Source organism: Chaetodon trifascialis, chromosome 7, assembly GCF_039877785.1.
Source record: "Chaetodon trifascialis isolate fChaTrf1 chromosome 7, fChaTrf1.hap1, whole genome shotgun sequence".
NCBI classification, from domain to species: Eukaryota; Metazoa; Chordata; class Actinopteri; order Chaetodontiformes; family Chaetodontidae; genus Chaetodon; species Chaetodon trifascialis.
This window is the reverse complement of record NC_092062.1, coordinates 2651395-2667092: the sequence shown is the minus strand read 5'-3', so window position 1 is coordinate 2667092 and position 15698 is coordinate 2651395. Positions and strand designations below refer to the sequence as shown.

The following is a 15698-nucleotide window of genomic DNA, read 5'->3' as shown; positions in this document are numbered from 1 at the left end:
TGGGCTGTGTTAATGGCTATCATTCATCATTACCAACACCCAACTGACGTCAGTCATTTACAGCTAGCAATTTCTGTTACTTCTGCCCAAATTTATCATTTACAATAACCACCTGACATTTTATCAGGCCAGTTAAAGTACCCAGCAGTGTATGGTGCAGACCACCCACACTTTTATGTAAGTGCAACTGTAGGACTGTGGTATTGCTAGTGTTTCTTCTAGTGCAGAGCCTGGTGACTCTCATGCACAGCTCGCCCTCTGGTGGACAAAATAACACATGACAATACAAATCAGTACTTCATAAGGTGGTACTGTAGAGTGTTTGCTGTTTTTTTGTTGTTTTTTTTTCCTTCCTTCTCTCATGATTTCCTCTTGTACCAGTTTGTGCCTGTGAATTTGTGTGGTCAGCCAGTGCATTAATGGGGCACTTTGTTCATTAAAAATTTATTTGAAAAAAAAAAAAAAAGAAAAAGAAAAAAAGGATTTACTGATTAAGGGGGACATTTTGAAAAGAATAATAGAGGCTATATATGTGAACATGTGTTGATGGACATTAATCTTTATTGATCGGGTGTGTACTCAGATTTAAGGAATGTATTTGTTTCTTTATTTTTATTTTTCTCCTTTCTGCTAATACTGGTCAGTATTTGTAATGTCAGGGGGTGATACTTTTGAGGTTCGTACTATGGCTGGTCGTGGGCGTGATATCACCTTTGGGGTGAGGAGGGGCCAGCAGCTTGCTTCACTGCGTTATGGTAGGGGTAGGTCTATGTCCCCCAGTGTTTTCAACAACACAGTTGATCAGTCAGTTTAACCCACAATTGGCCCCCTCTGCTAGTTCCACGCCACTTACCCAATCGACCCCTAAGCCTACACAAGTCATCTCTGTTGAGGCTCTTGGTGCCATGATTACTGATTTAGTCAAACAGATTGGCAAAAACATAGCCAATCTCTGCACCATGCACCAGCCTAGTATGGTTCAGCCTCAGCCTACAACCAATCAGTCATCCAGTAATGCTGGTTTGTCACAGGTGAAGGTTGTTGTGCAGCCTGACTACAAGCCTCCACCTTATTTCAGGGGTGATCATCCAAATACATTCTCTGTTCATGAATGGGAAGACATTATGAAATGTTACCTGAATAGGGTTAAATGTGGTACTCATTCTGAAATGTATGATCTGATCATGTCAAGACCAACAGGCAAGGCTAGAGATGCGGTAAAAGCTGACCTTCCCACGGCTGTGTTCGACATATTGAAAGCTAACTTTAGTGAGCTGTCATATTCCAACTTACCAGCGCCATTCCACATGCTAATGAGAGTGCTATGGACTACTGGATTTGCCTTAATAAGTCCATCGATGCTGCTGATGAATGCCTCCCAGAGGAGAGGTAGGTCCTGATGTGTGGTCATGATGTTCATTAATCACTGTCCCGACCCCATTCTCGCCATGTCATTCCAGCTGAAGGCACCTGAGCGGTGGACCGCAACAGAGGTTCAGGAGTGTCTGGATAGCCACATGAGAAATGTGAGGAAGACAGCAGCCCAGTCCCGACACTCAGCAGGTTTGTCAGCTTACAGTCAGTGCCCTGTGACTGCCTCATTTCATCCTCTCGGTCCTGCAATGTCTCGGGATGCATCAGTTGCATGTCAGTCAGAGCTACTACCTCTCTGCCTCCTTCTGCTTTGGCCTGCAACCAGTCCAGGTCAGATGAGATTGTAGTGAGTCCACATAAGCCTGCTATATTGGCTGCGCCTCCCACTGCTGTCCCTTCTTCAGCTCCCACTGCCACTGTCCCACCTGGCAAGCCCGGTGTCTAACAGGTCATGGCTGTGTGTGACAAAGGTCTGTCCTTGTGCAACACCTCCCTTGCTACCAGCCAAAGAAGACAACAAGACAACCATCAGCCAGCCAATTGTCAGCCAGCCCATCGTCACCCTGGTCGCTCTTGTAACCAGCAGTGCTCTGAGCCCTTCACATGCAGAGTTTGTGGTTCCACAGACCACTCAACCCATGAACATTGCGGACTTTACAGACTGTGCCTGAACTGCTTCAGTCTTGGTCATAATAAACTTGAGTGTCCGCAGCAACCCCGGTTTGGATTCCAACGTAACCGGTGGACTCTAGAGCACTCTAGAGTCCACCGGTTACATTGATAAAGGTTACACTGAGTAACTTTTAACTTATTTTTGTTGGAATGCAAGGTTTATTTGTCATACTCAATAATAATGTGCAGATATTCCTCTCTCTCTCTCTCTCTCTCTCTCTCTCTCTCTCTCTCTCTCTCTCTCTCTCACACACACACACACACACACACATACACACACACACACACACACACACACACACACACACACACACACACACACACACAGAGTCTCTCTCTCTCACACAAATGCACATGCACACACATAGAAAGCTAAAACGTTTTCCACACTGAGATTAATATTTTGTCATGCATAACCATAATCCAACATTCTTGAGTTAGTGTCTAATACAACCCCACTCCACTAGTATCACAATAATGAAGTGTTTTATTACAAGGCTACAGCTGACGTTGTGAAATTGATACATATTTCCTATACATATCCTCCAGTCTGCAGACTCCACATCTGATTACTATCATTGTTGTAAGGATAAGTAGTGGTAGCAGTCATCACACATGCTGTCAAAAAATGTCAAAATATAAGGAAGCCAGTGTTGCTCCCATTCATTTACCCCACATAAATACACCCACATTTAGTCACACAAAGTGACTAAGGTTACAATGAGGAAGATATTACTTTTTTGTATTGGAATGTAGGGTGGATTTGCCACACTGAGACTAATGTGCGGACATGCACACATACAGTTCTGTCTCATACACACACAAACACGCACGTTGGACGTCATTTGAAGGCTCTCATTTGATGGCCTGCCAGATGATGATGATCAGAATGATGAGCACAAGTGACAGCACCATGCCCAGCATGCACATCCTCTTCCGGGACTTCCTCTGCACACAAAAAAGTATCATGTCAGAGTACATATATAAATGGAACTCAACTGCATCAGTGCTTGACATGACAGTTATAACATATTAACAATGGCTGAGGACAGGACATCATATTAAACTTTATTAATATGTGTAAGCTGCATGAAACGGCAAGTCCATTGTTAATGTCTGTCTTTCTTACTGTCAATAAATTACATGAAAAGAAAACCAACAATGAGTTCTCTCAAAATTTTCTGACTTCCTTACTTTGTCTGTGGCACTCAGCTCCAAGTCAATCTGTTTCATTTTTAAGGTGGCTTAAAATTTTCAAATATCTTTTTCATGTAGTATTCCCAGTATTTTTTTCCAGCCTCTCAATTTTACCTGGTAATATGCTGCCTTCTGCAGCTGGGTGGCCCCTCTGTCTACATGAACCTCTGCAGTCTCCACATTGGCCTCAATGCTGTCTGTTAATCAGAACACATGATGAGCTTCGAGGGGCACATGCACTCTCACAACTAAATGGCATGTTTAAAGCATCGACTCAGCTGAGTTTCTTCTGACTTACCAATCATCTCTCCCTGGTCGTGGATCATCACAGCCAGGTCCTTGAAAATCTGGTTCACATCCATAATGTCAGCCTGGAGAGGACGTGAGAGGGTTAACTGGTGAACAAAAGTATATTCTATTCTATTCTATTCTATTCTATTCTATTCTATTCTATTCTATTCTATTCTATTCTATTCTATTTACCTTTATTAGTCCCGCAAAAGGAAATTCCAATTTACAGCAGCATCAGTAAAAGATAGTTAGATAGATAAATAAAAACAATAAGTATATACAAAAGAGTGTAATAAAAATAAACATAATCTTAAATTATAAATTGTATTTGCAGACTGTTATGTACAGGAAGGATTGCACAGATTTTTGCACCAATTATTGCCCAGATTATTGCACAGATAATTTACAGATAATTTGCAGATTACTTTGAGCAGTTCTTGTTGTGCAGTCTGACGGCTGCAGGAAGGAAAGACCTGCGATAGCGCTCCTTCACACACTTTGGATGTAGCATCCTGTCACTGATGGAGCTCCTCAGTGCAGTGAGTGTGTGTTGAAGGGGGTGGGAGTCATTGTCTGTCATGGAGGACAGCTTGGCTGTCATCCTCCTCTCCCCCACCTCCTCCACCTGTCCCAGAGGGCATCCCAGGACAGAGCTGGCCTTTCTGATGAGTTTGTCCAGCCTCTTCCTGTCAGCTGCTGTGATGCTGCTCCCCCAGCAGACTACACCGTAGAAAATGGCAGAGGCCACAACAGAGTCATAAGCTGCGTTTCCATTACAGTTGTTCGCAAAATAAAAGCGATATTTCTGAAATTTCGACAAAGTTCAAGTGCTACTTGCAGGTGTTTCCATTGAACGGTGTTTTGTGAACTAACCGAAATTCTCGTAAATTCTCGGCCGTCCCGCGAGACTGGAAGATGTCCGAAAGCGTTATGCGTCTCAGTACACTGATCTCAGGAGCCGCTACGGCTGTTGCTGTACTTATTATGAACAGAAGGCGGAGGCAACGTATAACTGTTCAAAGGCGAAGCCCTTATGTGTGGCAGCGGCCACGAATAAGGGATTTCTGGGAGAAGATTGTAAATGAGGAATTCACAGACGAACTGTGGATACAACATTTTCGGATGACCCGGGCCAAACGAGCTTTGCGATGTTCTTGAACCTCTTGTGGCACCAGATGCGACATGTAAATGCGAAAAAAGTGTTTCCATTACACTTTTGCGATACACTTTTATATTGACACGTCTGAAAAACCACCTCATGAGAGCATAAAAATGTTTTTGCGATATTTGAGAGGATTTTCGAAATATAGGTGTTTCCATTACCAGTATTTTATTGCGATATTTAGGTTTTGCGCATTTCTAGGGGTAATGGAAACGCAGCTACTGAAGGTCTTCAGGAGTGCCCCCCGCACCCCTAAAGACCTCAGCCTCCTGAGCAGATAGTCTGCTCTTTCCTTTTTTATAAAGTGCAGTGGTGTTATGAGTCAGTGTTGCAGTTCCTGCTTCTGTAGGATATCTTGTGGTTCATACTGATACCTCCAGCTGTTTGATGTTGGTCTCTCTCTCCTTGATGATTTCCAGGTCCTCCTCTGTGATGGTGGGCTCCTCTGTACGAGTCTGGTTCTGACCCCACTCATCCTCCCTGCACAATCATACAGAACTTTTTTTTAAACTTTAATCTACAGCTGAAGGTATCACTACAACCTCTCACGAACATTTATCAATGTATTATCTTAAATATATTCTGGCAATGACGTCATGGAGTGTGAAAGTATACACACTGCATCAGTCTCAAATGTTAGTTTGAGTTTGAGTCTCTTTCTGCCTCTTCTATGATTGACTGCCCCCTATAATTACTGAACAGCAGTGTAGAGTGGGTGCTTTTAAGCATGAGCATCAAATTCTTAAAGCAGAACTTGATTTTTGATTAAAGGCTTATCACCTGAACCTGATTTTTACTGTTTTACACTGCATCACAATGACAATGTAAGATTTGTATTTTTTCTCGTTATATATGGTGCTCAACAAGATTAATATTTCTAAAAATCAGAATGGCACAGAAACTAACTGACACACAGAAAACCTTAGCCATGGTAGTATTTTTCCAGCAGGAGTACAGGCTGGTTTCTGGGTCTCATGCCAAATAATGAAGCTGCCATATGCAGGGTGCTTAATGGGATCTTGGGCGTGACAAGGTACGCAGAGATGTGGGGGGCTCAATAGGTGCTCAAAGGTAAATATTTGCCCACAAACAGGTAAATCCTGCTGTGGTAGGTGCTAGGAATTAGAGCTGGTCAAAAACTGAATTTTTAGGTTGATAATATTATCAATATTAAAGAGTTAAAAAAAATCCAAATAGTAATTTATAGACCAATATTAATGCACTTTTCAAATGGATCTTGTTGATTTGGTTACTAAGGAACTGCATCTAACATGTATACAGTAGTGACATTTCAAGTTGTAAAAATTGTCAGTGCTCTCTGGTGGACAAACTATGTAATGATGACATTGTTTCACCATGATCATTTTAACATACATGAGGGTTAGAGAAAATACATGACCCACAAATTCTCATTCACTCATTGGTGTTTCGCTGTAGATTGCTCCTTTAAAATACCTCTGTACAAACAATACAGTCAAAGAACAGAGGAGGAACATATTCTGCACACCAAAATGCATAAAAATGGTGAGTGGAGGACATACAATACAACATTAACAATATTTATATAATGTTAACAACAATGAAGAAACATACTTTTCAAATGTAACCAGCTGTTCATTCACATGGCCTCCATCTCCCTGTAGACCGTAACAAAAGGTTTTATCAGCATCAGCTCACATCACTTTTCCATTTTGCATGCAAATGTGTGTGTGTGTGTGTGTGTGTGTGTGTGTGTGTGTGTGTGTGTGTGTGTGTGTGTGTGTGTGTGTGTGTGTGTGTGTGTGTGTGTGTTTAAAGGTGTACTATGCAGGAATTGCATATTATTGTGTAAACACAACATTCAAACTTCCCAGCTCAATGCCACCAGGAGCACAGTCCTGATGACTGTAGTTACCAGAACACACACAGCCCAGTGCAGCATCACATACCATTTCATAAAGCAGTGACTCAAGAGCAGTACACCAAGCAGTGCATAAAAATGAGTGATAAGGTATCTTAAAAATATTTTGTCAAATAATGTGTTTGTTCTGAACAAATAGCAACGCTAATAGTTGGATTACTGGCTCTAATTAGCCTGTGAGTATAGCTGTCATCAGTCTACCTTGCTAATAGCCATAAGAGTGGAAAATAATTATGTGTCATGATAATTAAATAATTACAAAAGCCGAGTAATGTGTTGAGCTACAGACAGCAGTCAACAAACTTGTTAAAAAGCTAATTGTTTTTGTGTCCAGACAGGAGAATTTAGCAAACTTCCCAAGCTTCAGACACAGACAAGACGGATTACAGTGTCAGCCTGGTCACTACCTTTTTATGAAGTCCCAGCCTCACCTGCATGTTGTTATTGACTGGGTGCTACACAGCCACTGCTCAAAGGTTGCAGCTCAGAAACATCCTGGCCACAGAAAAGTAAGAAAATAAAGCCAGAGAGTTGGGTCTCTGCAGATAAATACACTACCCAATAAGCTGTATACATTTGTTTTATATCACTCACCTGGGCTACTGGGGAACTTTATAGCTGAACTGGACATGCTACTCTCAGTCATTCCTGAAGATGGCACCCCACTGATTGTCATGGGTGACAGGAATATACATCTTAACAAACCCCATGTGGTTGACTTCCTGCTGTCCTCATTTGACCTCAAACAGGTCTCCACCACTCCCACACACAAACAGGCAATACTCTTGACTTAATTGCAATTTGAAACTACTGCATGGTAAGCTAACTCTCACCCTCTTACATGTATCAGACCACTTCTTTATTCAATTCTCTGTGTCCTTACAAGAGCATCCTCACACTCTGCCGCAAAGGGTCTCCTTCAGACGGAACCTCCGGTCCCTCACACCGGCTTAGCTCTCCAATTAGGTCTTTGCAAACATGCCTCTTCACAATGTTTTCTCCTCACTCCCTGTGAATGAGGCAACAGACACACTCTGCTCCTTGCAAGCCGCCTCTCCAAACAATCTATGCCCACTCTCATCCAAACTTGCTTATAAAACCCCATGGCCCTACGATCAGCTAGAGCAACTGGTCTGTCCTCTGTTCTACTCTTGCTCGATCAGCTGCCTTTGCCACAGTTAACAACCAAATCCTCCTCTCCACACTTGCTGAGCTTGGCTTCTCAGGATCTGCTCTCTGGTTTGAGTCCTACCTCTCAGGGAGATCCTTTGCAGTGTCTTGGAGGGCAGAAGTGTCTAAATCCCACTGCTTGTCCCCAGGGGTACCTCAAGGGTCAGTGCTTGGACCCCTTCTCTTTTCAATACACACCCCCGCACTTAGTACTGTCACAGTGCTTCTCATGCCATTCATATGCTGACGATACCCAGCTCCTCCTTTTGTTCCCGCCAGACGACCCCACAGTCTCGGCACAGATATCGGCATGCCTCGGCATGGATGAAGGAACACCTCCTTCTGCATAACCTGTCAAAGACTGAGCTCCTTGTCATCCCACAACAACAACAACAGATCAGTATCCAGCTTGACTTCAGCTCTGCTCATTCCCGCAAAATCTGCCAGAAACTTGGGTGTCATGGTTGATGATCAACTAACTTTTAACAAGCATGTGGCCTGTGTTGTTCGGTCATGCCGATTTGCCCTGTACAACATCAGGAAGATCAGACCCTACCTGTCTGAGCATGCAACACAACTCCTTGTACAAGCGCTGGTACTATCACGCCTTGACTATTCTAATTCCTTTCCTGCATGGCTCCCAGCATGCTCGCTAAAACCCTTGCAGATGATCCAGAATGCGGCGGTGCGTCTGGTCTTCAACCAGCCCAAAGGAACACGTCACTCCACTATTCATATCCCTCCATGGGCTCCCAGCTGCTGCCAGTATCGAGTATAAGTCCTGGATGCTTGCCTACAAAACTGCCACCAAAACTGCTCTGACCTACCTGAACTCCTTCATTCAGGTTTATGCTCCCTCCTGCTCACTATGCTCTGCCCAGGAATTGTGCTTGGTGTTGCCAGCTCAAAAAGGCCCCAGGCCTATAGCTAGACTATTTTCTTCTGTGGTTCCCAGGTGGTGGAATGAGTTACCAAACTCATTTCGATCTGCACAGTCCCTCTCGATCTTTAGGAAAAGGCTAAATACTAGGCTCTTTACTGAACACTTTCTTTAAAAAAAAAAAAAAAAAAGCACTCTCTATGCATTACCTCATAGCACCTATGTCCAATTGGACCAGAAATTATCATTATGGCACTTACTCTTGTTGTTCTCTCCTATCCAGTAAATGATGACTAAGAGGGAATATTTTGTATGAATCTATACATTGTTTTTCAAGAATATCCTGCATGGTATACCTCTAAGAGTAATATTATTGGTGAAGGTTCTGCAACCCTTGTCCAGAGAAACGTCTGGTATTCACCATGACTCTGGATCCACCTCTTGCTCTGACCACTGACTCCTTCTCTTTCTCAGCTGCCCTCCGCTGCACCACCTGGAAGTTGTTGAGGGCTGCAGAGAAATCGTTCATCAAGCGCTCCTTCCTCAGCTTTTGCTGCCTCTGGAGAGGGAAGAGGATAGGAAAGTAGAAAAGTAAGAAAAAAAGAAAAGTAGAATATATTTTAAATGTTGTTACGTCACAGACATCCAAACAGATACATATTAAACCTGTAATTTCCACAACTTGGAAGAAAAACTGAGACTTCAGCACATTGAAAACCCTGCAGCTCATCTATTAAACAGAACCAAGAGGACAGAGCACATCAGTCTTGTTTTAGCTGCTCTGCACTGGCTTTCTGTAACATTCTGAATTGATTTTAAGGTCCTCCTCCTTGTATATACAAACCCCTAAATGGACTAGGACCAAGCTACATTGCTAAATCCTTTGTTTATCATTTGCCTTCAAGAACACTGTGATCATCTGCTGCTGGTTCATTGGAGATTTCCAGCTACATCTGAAAGAAATTCAGGGATGCAGCCTTTTTCAATTACACCCCAAAGTTCTGGAAAACAGTACCTACAGATAACAAGGATGCCAGTATTTTTAATAGAAAGCTAAAAACTTCACTACAGCCTTTCACTAGCAATGACTCTCCTGTTACAGGTCTGAAACTTTTGTGCAAAACTGAAAGGGTTATTATGAAATATGGGAAAATTCTTAACGTTGATGCTCAGCAGTCACCTGCTTCTCACACAGTATGTTGCACAGACATACTGGAAACACTTTATGTCCTCCTATTTAGTATTTAGAAGAGTTACATTAATATTCAATAAATGGTGTATAGCACATTTCTAAACATTTTATCATCCTTATAAGCTCCATACAACTACATTACTGTGTGTTATAAACATTTCGTTTCTTTGTATACTGCTAATAAACACTAAATGAGGGGACATCAAGTGTTATCAATCACATCATCACAGATTTCGAATGCTCCATTAATGAGGTCATATGCTGTAACTTGACTAATGTGGTATTCTAATGCAAGGCAGCAGAGATGTTGATCATGGGATCCCTTTGGACAGGCTTACACAGTGGGTTGGCTGGCTCTTAGGTGGTTCAGATCCTCTTTATGTAAAATCAATTTTTCATGGCAGTTGGTGATGCTGCTGTTTTGTATTACGGAGTGACTCAAGGGTCTGTTGTGGCCTTATTTTATTTTCTAGCTTTTTTCTAGCTTTTAATTTGGTGTTGTAATATACTATATCTTTCCACTGCTTACAACAAGGACATTCCAAAATTTTCTTATATCAACGGAGCTTAAAACAGAAGAAAACAAAGGTCCTGTCGGATTTGAGACAGCACAAAAGAGCCTGCAGCATTATAAATGGCCGCTTGTCAGCCAAGGAGCTGTGGCCTTCTGCAGATGGTTCAAATGCTACACCCTGTTTTCTAACAAAAACAAAGTGCAAGAACAACAACTCAAGTGTTCCAAGAATTCCACACAAAAAATCAATTCTGATCATTTTAATTACTCGGTCCATTATAAAGCAAAAATGCCAATCATTCTGCTTGTCCAATGTGATTATTTGCTGATTTTCTCTGTATTGCATGAGAGTTAACTGAGTATCTTTGGGTTTTGGACTGCTGGTCAAACAAAATTAGAAATTTGAAGAATTAAGCTTCTAACAAACATTTTTAACTATTTCCTCACATTTTATGGATTAATTGAGTAACCCGTTAAAAAAAGTTAAAAATTGTTAGCAGATAAATTAATTAAAATAAAGCAAATGTAAACATACTGATTTGTAATTCTAACATGAATCACACCATATTAAAGCACTTCAAAGACAGAGATTTTAAGGAATGGAAAAAGTCTGGCCCACTCCCACTTCATGTGACTGAAATGTGTAAGTAAAATTAGCATTATTATCCTCACATTCCTTCCATGACTCATATTTAATATGATTATTCTGTATTCTTTCCATCAATTAAAAGAACAACATTTTCGTGTCCTGAAGCTAATTTATTCTCATTGCTCAGCAGAACTCAAAATTTTTAATTTTTCCCAATTCCCATTACCGTTGCTGTGTCAACATAATGGACAGGACTCTTTGCGTCAGGTATGCATAAGTTAAAACATGTCATATCACAGGTTAGTAACTGTAGCTCACATGATAGCATACATTACTTTTCTGCTATAAAGAAAGAGTCTATTGTAGGCCTATTGTGGAGAGCCGTCTCAGAAGAGTGGGGGTTGGTAGAGCAGCAGATGAATGGCCATGGTTTTGGAATAACATGTATGTTCATTAATAATTTGGTATTTATGAAGTGAATTTTGATTAATATAGCGATAACAGTATCTATAAAATAACCTGTTCTGATGGAGACAGTGGTGGAGGCAATGACCCCAGCTCCTTCAGGTGTCTGTTGGTTTCTTTAGCCAGCTGGTTGGTGTAGTGCTGGAGCTGTTGGCTGTAGGGGAACACAAACACTGCTAAGACCTCGCTCAAAGACTTGACTGGTTAAACACTTGAAATATTGATCATATGTGAGATTACATGGGATAAAAACCCAGGCCAGTACTTACAGCCTCTCCTGGAGCTCTGAGGTTTCCTGTCTTGTTTCCAGTTGGTAAAGGATATTTTTTATCTGACCAGCTGCAGAGAAAAGGAACCACTTCAGTAAGTATGCAGCTCCTTGGGGAATAATTTTCCATGTATAGGTTGTTTGCATATGACGTCACCTCCCTCTTTCGTTGTTGTGCAAACTGCAGATGGAGGGCTGGAAGTGATTTTTCTGCATCAGAAGCACTATAACGCACTCAGAATGCCTATGTTTTGCATCATTTATGATTGCTCAGATCGATCAAACTGAGAAACCACAAGGAGCTTTTATTGAGGACCAGAAAGCTGGAAAGCATGGCTTGTTAACAGTCTGCAGTCAGGAGGAACCGAGTCACCTAAGGTTGGAAGTGGTGTAATATTAGCTATTGTTTTAAATCCATGGTGATAGATTTAAAGTAATAGCTACAAGCAACACAACTAACACTTGTTAAATTTGCATTAATAGTTTCACATAAGACAGGTGAATGTAAATAACGCACCCTTTCTTGTTTCACAATGATCACTGTCTTTAGTGGCATCTCAGCAGACTTTTACGAGTGGTTAACCTAGCAAACAACTGTAATGTAAATGCCAACAGTCAATTGTAAAATCACTCCTCTTCATAAAGTAAGGGTCGCATCTAACATATGTTCTGATTTTCTATTTATACCTTTCTCTTGTAATTTCATCTAAACTGGCCAAGTGAGAACTTTCCTCCTCATCTCATTCAATGCAGTTTTCACTTCCTTCCCCTTCGTCTGAATTTAACGTAACGTGACTGTAAATAACCTACTGAACAGATTATTTTCTGCAGTGTGTGTGTGTGTGTGTGTGTTAGGGGACATATATCTTTACACAGTCACGTCATGGGGACTTGTCTTCCTTATGGCAACAAAATGCAAGTCCCCATGACAAAAATCATTAAATTTTAGGTTGAAGACTTAATTTCAGGATGCGGTTCAGTCAATTCTCCAGGAAATTAATTTAAGTATGTTTTTGTCCCCAAAAGTGATGACGCTCTGTGTGTGTGTGTGTGTGTGTGTGTGTGTGTGTGTGTGTGTGTGTGTGTGTGTGTGTGTGTGTGTGTGTGTGTGTGTGTGTGTGTGTGTGTGTGTGTGTGTGTGCACATTAAGCACACTCACAGTTTTGACTGATCTTCTGGATGTTGGAGCTGCAGGTCTGGATGAGGCTGCTGAAGTCCCAAGGCTGGGACCAGCTGCTATCTGCTCTCATATAGGACATCCTGGCTAGAGCCCACAAGCTTGTCAGACTGCTAAGGAAGACACTCCAAATGCAACCTAAACACAGTTACAATCGGGAGAATAAAGCATATTTAGTCATGTCATTTATATATATATACATACATACATATACATATATATACACACACACACACATATATATATATATATATATATATATATATATATATATATATATATATATATATATATATATATATATATATATATATATATATATATATATATATATATATTACATTTTAATGAATTTCAGATTTTATATTCAAATTGTTATTATTAGAGATTGTTATGGCCAGACCAAGGACACCAGGACCCAGATGCAGAGAGTGGCACAAAAGATTTATTGACAAAGTAGCAACAGAAATTCAGTTCTTAGGAACGACAGTACGAACAAAGTACAAACAGACTGGTGGAAAGTATCAACTAAAACTCCGAACAGAAAATCACCTGTAGTCAGGGAGAAAAGTCAGGAACAAAGTACAACACAAAAAGGTGGCAAAGCACCAAAAGCTTACTACTAGAGATACAAACACTGGAGGAATTAACTCGTGGCGAGGGGCAGAAGATCTCAGGCAGTGCAATAACATGCAGGAAGCAGTGAAAATAATCCGGCACTGGAAACAAAGAGAGGGTGGCTTATGAAGCCGGCTGATTAGGCAGAACAAGCTGCAGGTGTGCCAGGAGGCCAGCGCTCCAGGAGATCGCCCCGCCCCTCGGCACTCACACTGCAGGAAGGGGGCGAGAAGTCAGGAGGAGCAAACACAACAGAGATACTTGTTTCATTGATGCTTTTAGGGTTAAACCGTCATACTAAATGTAACTGATTAATCGTATTACACATTACACATAAGCCCTGGTTAGCTCTGATTTAGCCCTTCAGTCTGACAAAGGAATAAATAATTTCTTTTAAGGAACATACAGCTGTCACAGATTATGGGGGAAGCATTCAGAGTCTGTACTAATAGAACAATGTGATCGTACTCTGCATAACAGTACAGTACCACCAACACATTTTACTTAAAATATCAAAAGTTTAAGTGCCCAATTTCCCCCACGTAAACGTAAATATCATGTTATATTATTTGATAACTTTCACTGATAAATTAAAATGTAAACAACATTTTAATATTGGAGCTTGTCAAGGTTGCATCTAACTTAGTCTCATCAATATCTTCTGGACTTTTGGTAATACGTAAAAAGGCAATACAATACTGTGATATCTGTATCTGTAAAGTAACTAAGGGTGTACTCATTTATGATATCAATGCATTAATGCATCGTCTGGATCCTGTAAAATCTGGTTTCAAATCTTTAATTTTCACAAAATTCGTTGATAGCATCTATCCATCACAGACATTTAAAGTCGGTGTTTTTTAAATTTCGAATCTAATATGAAGGAGTACAGAGCCAGTAACACCGCGAACAACACAATGTGTCACGGCCCTTTGGTTTCTTTAGAGCAAGTATGTTAAGAGAAAGGCGAGCATATGCAGAATTCTCCGTGTTCTCCCACAATAAACCGGCCTAACACCAAACAGGCTTCAGGAAAAACAGAGGCCAGCGCTAACCTATCTTCCAGCAGACAATTCAGTAAGGAAAATAAACGTAGGAGGCAGACACAACACGAAATTAAAAATTGAAACCGTCATCATTTACTGTGAATTTAATGACAAAAAAACTACTGTAAGTCAGCCTTGGTCAAACTCTAAAACAGATAGGACACACATTCGTCACCGTTATTCAGCGTTTAGAACAGGTCGTAGTGTGTCTCGTACGTCAATTTCAGGGTAGATATGTTCTCGTGTTTTCCACGGACGCATAAACAGAGCGCTGTCGGTTAATATAAATGTTATCAAGGTTCACAATAAATCTCTTACTTTGCAGTGACACTGACTCGACAGTGTTTGTTGTTCCTAATTCTCCAGGCAAAATCAGAATTAGAAAATCCAGCCAGTCTATGACGTCACACGTTCAAAACCTAATCCGACGTTAGTTTGGCGCTGCGTTCATGGTCATCACAAAAAGTAGTAATCACACGTTTTCAGTGAGGTAATAGTTTACTGCTATCCCTCATGTTACAATTACAGCTTTATGTTTGCTACCAGCTTTCGGGACTGGATGAGACAGTTCCGGACCAGTCCAAACAACGAAAGCGACGAGTTCTGGCCAATCAGAGCCAGTTTTCCATTGACTGGATAAAACAGGCTGTCCCATGACTCTCACGTTGACTCTAATAATAAGCCCAAGGGCAGCAGTGTGCTGCCTTGCATGTGACAGCAGACTAAAATCTGCATGGACACTTGGAAAAAGTATGAACAAATAGAATACCAATTAAGTATTAATTACCAGGATGTCTGTCCAGAAAAACTCAGGTCAAATTAACATACCATGACCACCATCACCTTTCCCAAGATTCTGACAAGGCATCAAACGGAAGTCTCAGAATGTTTTTTTAGAACTGTCTCAATTGTTCATGTTTTATTTAGTCAACTGTTTAGAATTTCTATTATAATATTATAATATTATTATTCTATTATAATATTATTATATTATTTATGTTGTTTTATGTGAGGACGTTCTTTAACTTGTGGATATCTTCTTTGTATCATCATTTCATTAATTTGACACTTTGATTACCTCTGGAAGCTTGTTTGATGTTGTTTTCGCGGAGATAGTGGTATCCATGACACAAATATTCATAAGGAACCACTTGGGCAGTTGAAGATAATCAGAATCAGAATC

The 15698-nt window shown here is 40.9% G+C and overlaps 1 protein-coding gene across 1 annotated transcript; it reads right to left on the bottom strand.

The window, feature by feature from the left end:
- Window positions 1–633: 633 nt before the first annotated feature.
- Window positions 634–15137, bottom strand: LOC139333868 (syntaxin-12-like). The gene is made up of 10 exons (XM_070966550.1): window positions 14834–15137; window positions 12834–12989; window positions 11676–11745; window positions 11461–11560; window positions 9068–9205; window positions 6290–6333; window positions 5071–5176; window positions 3542–3614; window positions 3358–3440; window positions 634–2994 (listed from the first exon to the last, which is right to left on the bottom strand). The coding sequence occupies exons 2-10, from the start codon at window positions 12931–12933 to the stop codon at window positions 2902–2904; spliced, it is 807 nt and encodes a 268-aa protein (XP_070822651.1). The 5' UTR covers window positions 12934–12989; window positions 14834–15137; the 3' UTR covers window positions 634–2901.
- Window positions 15138–15698: the final 561 nt, after the last annotated feature.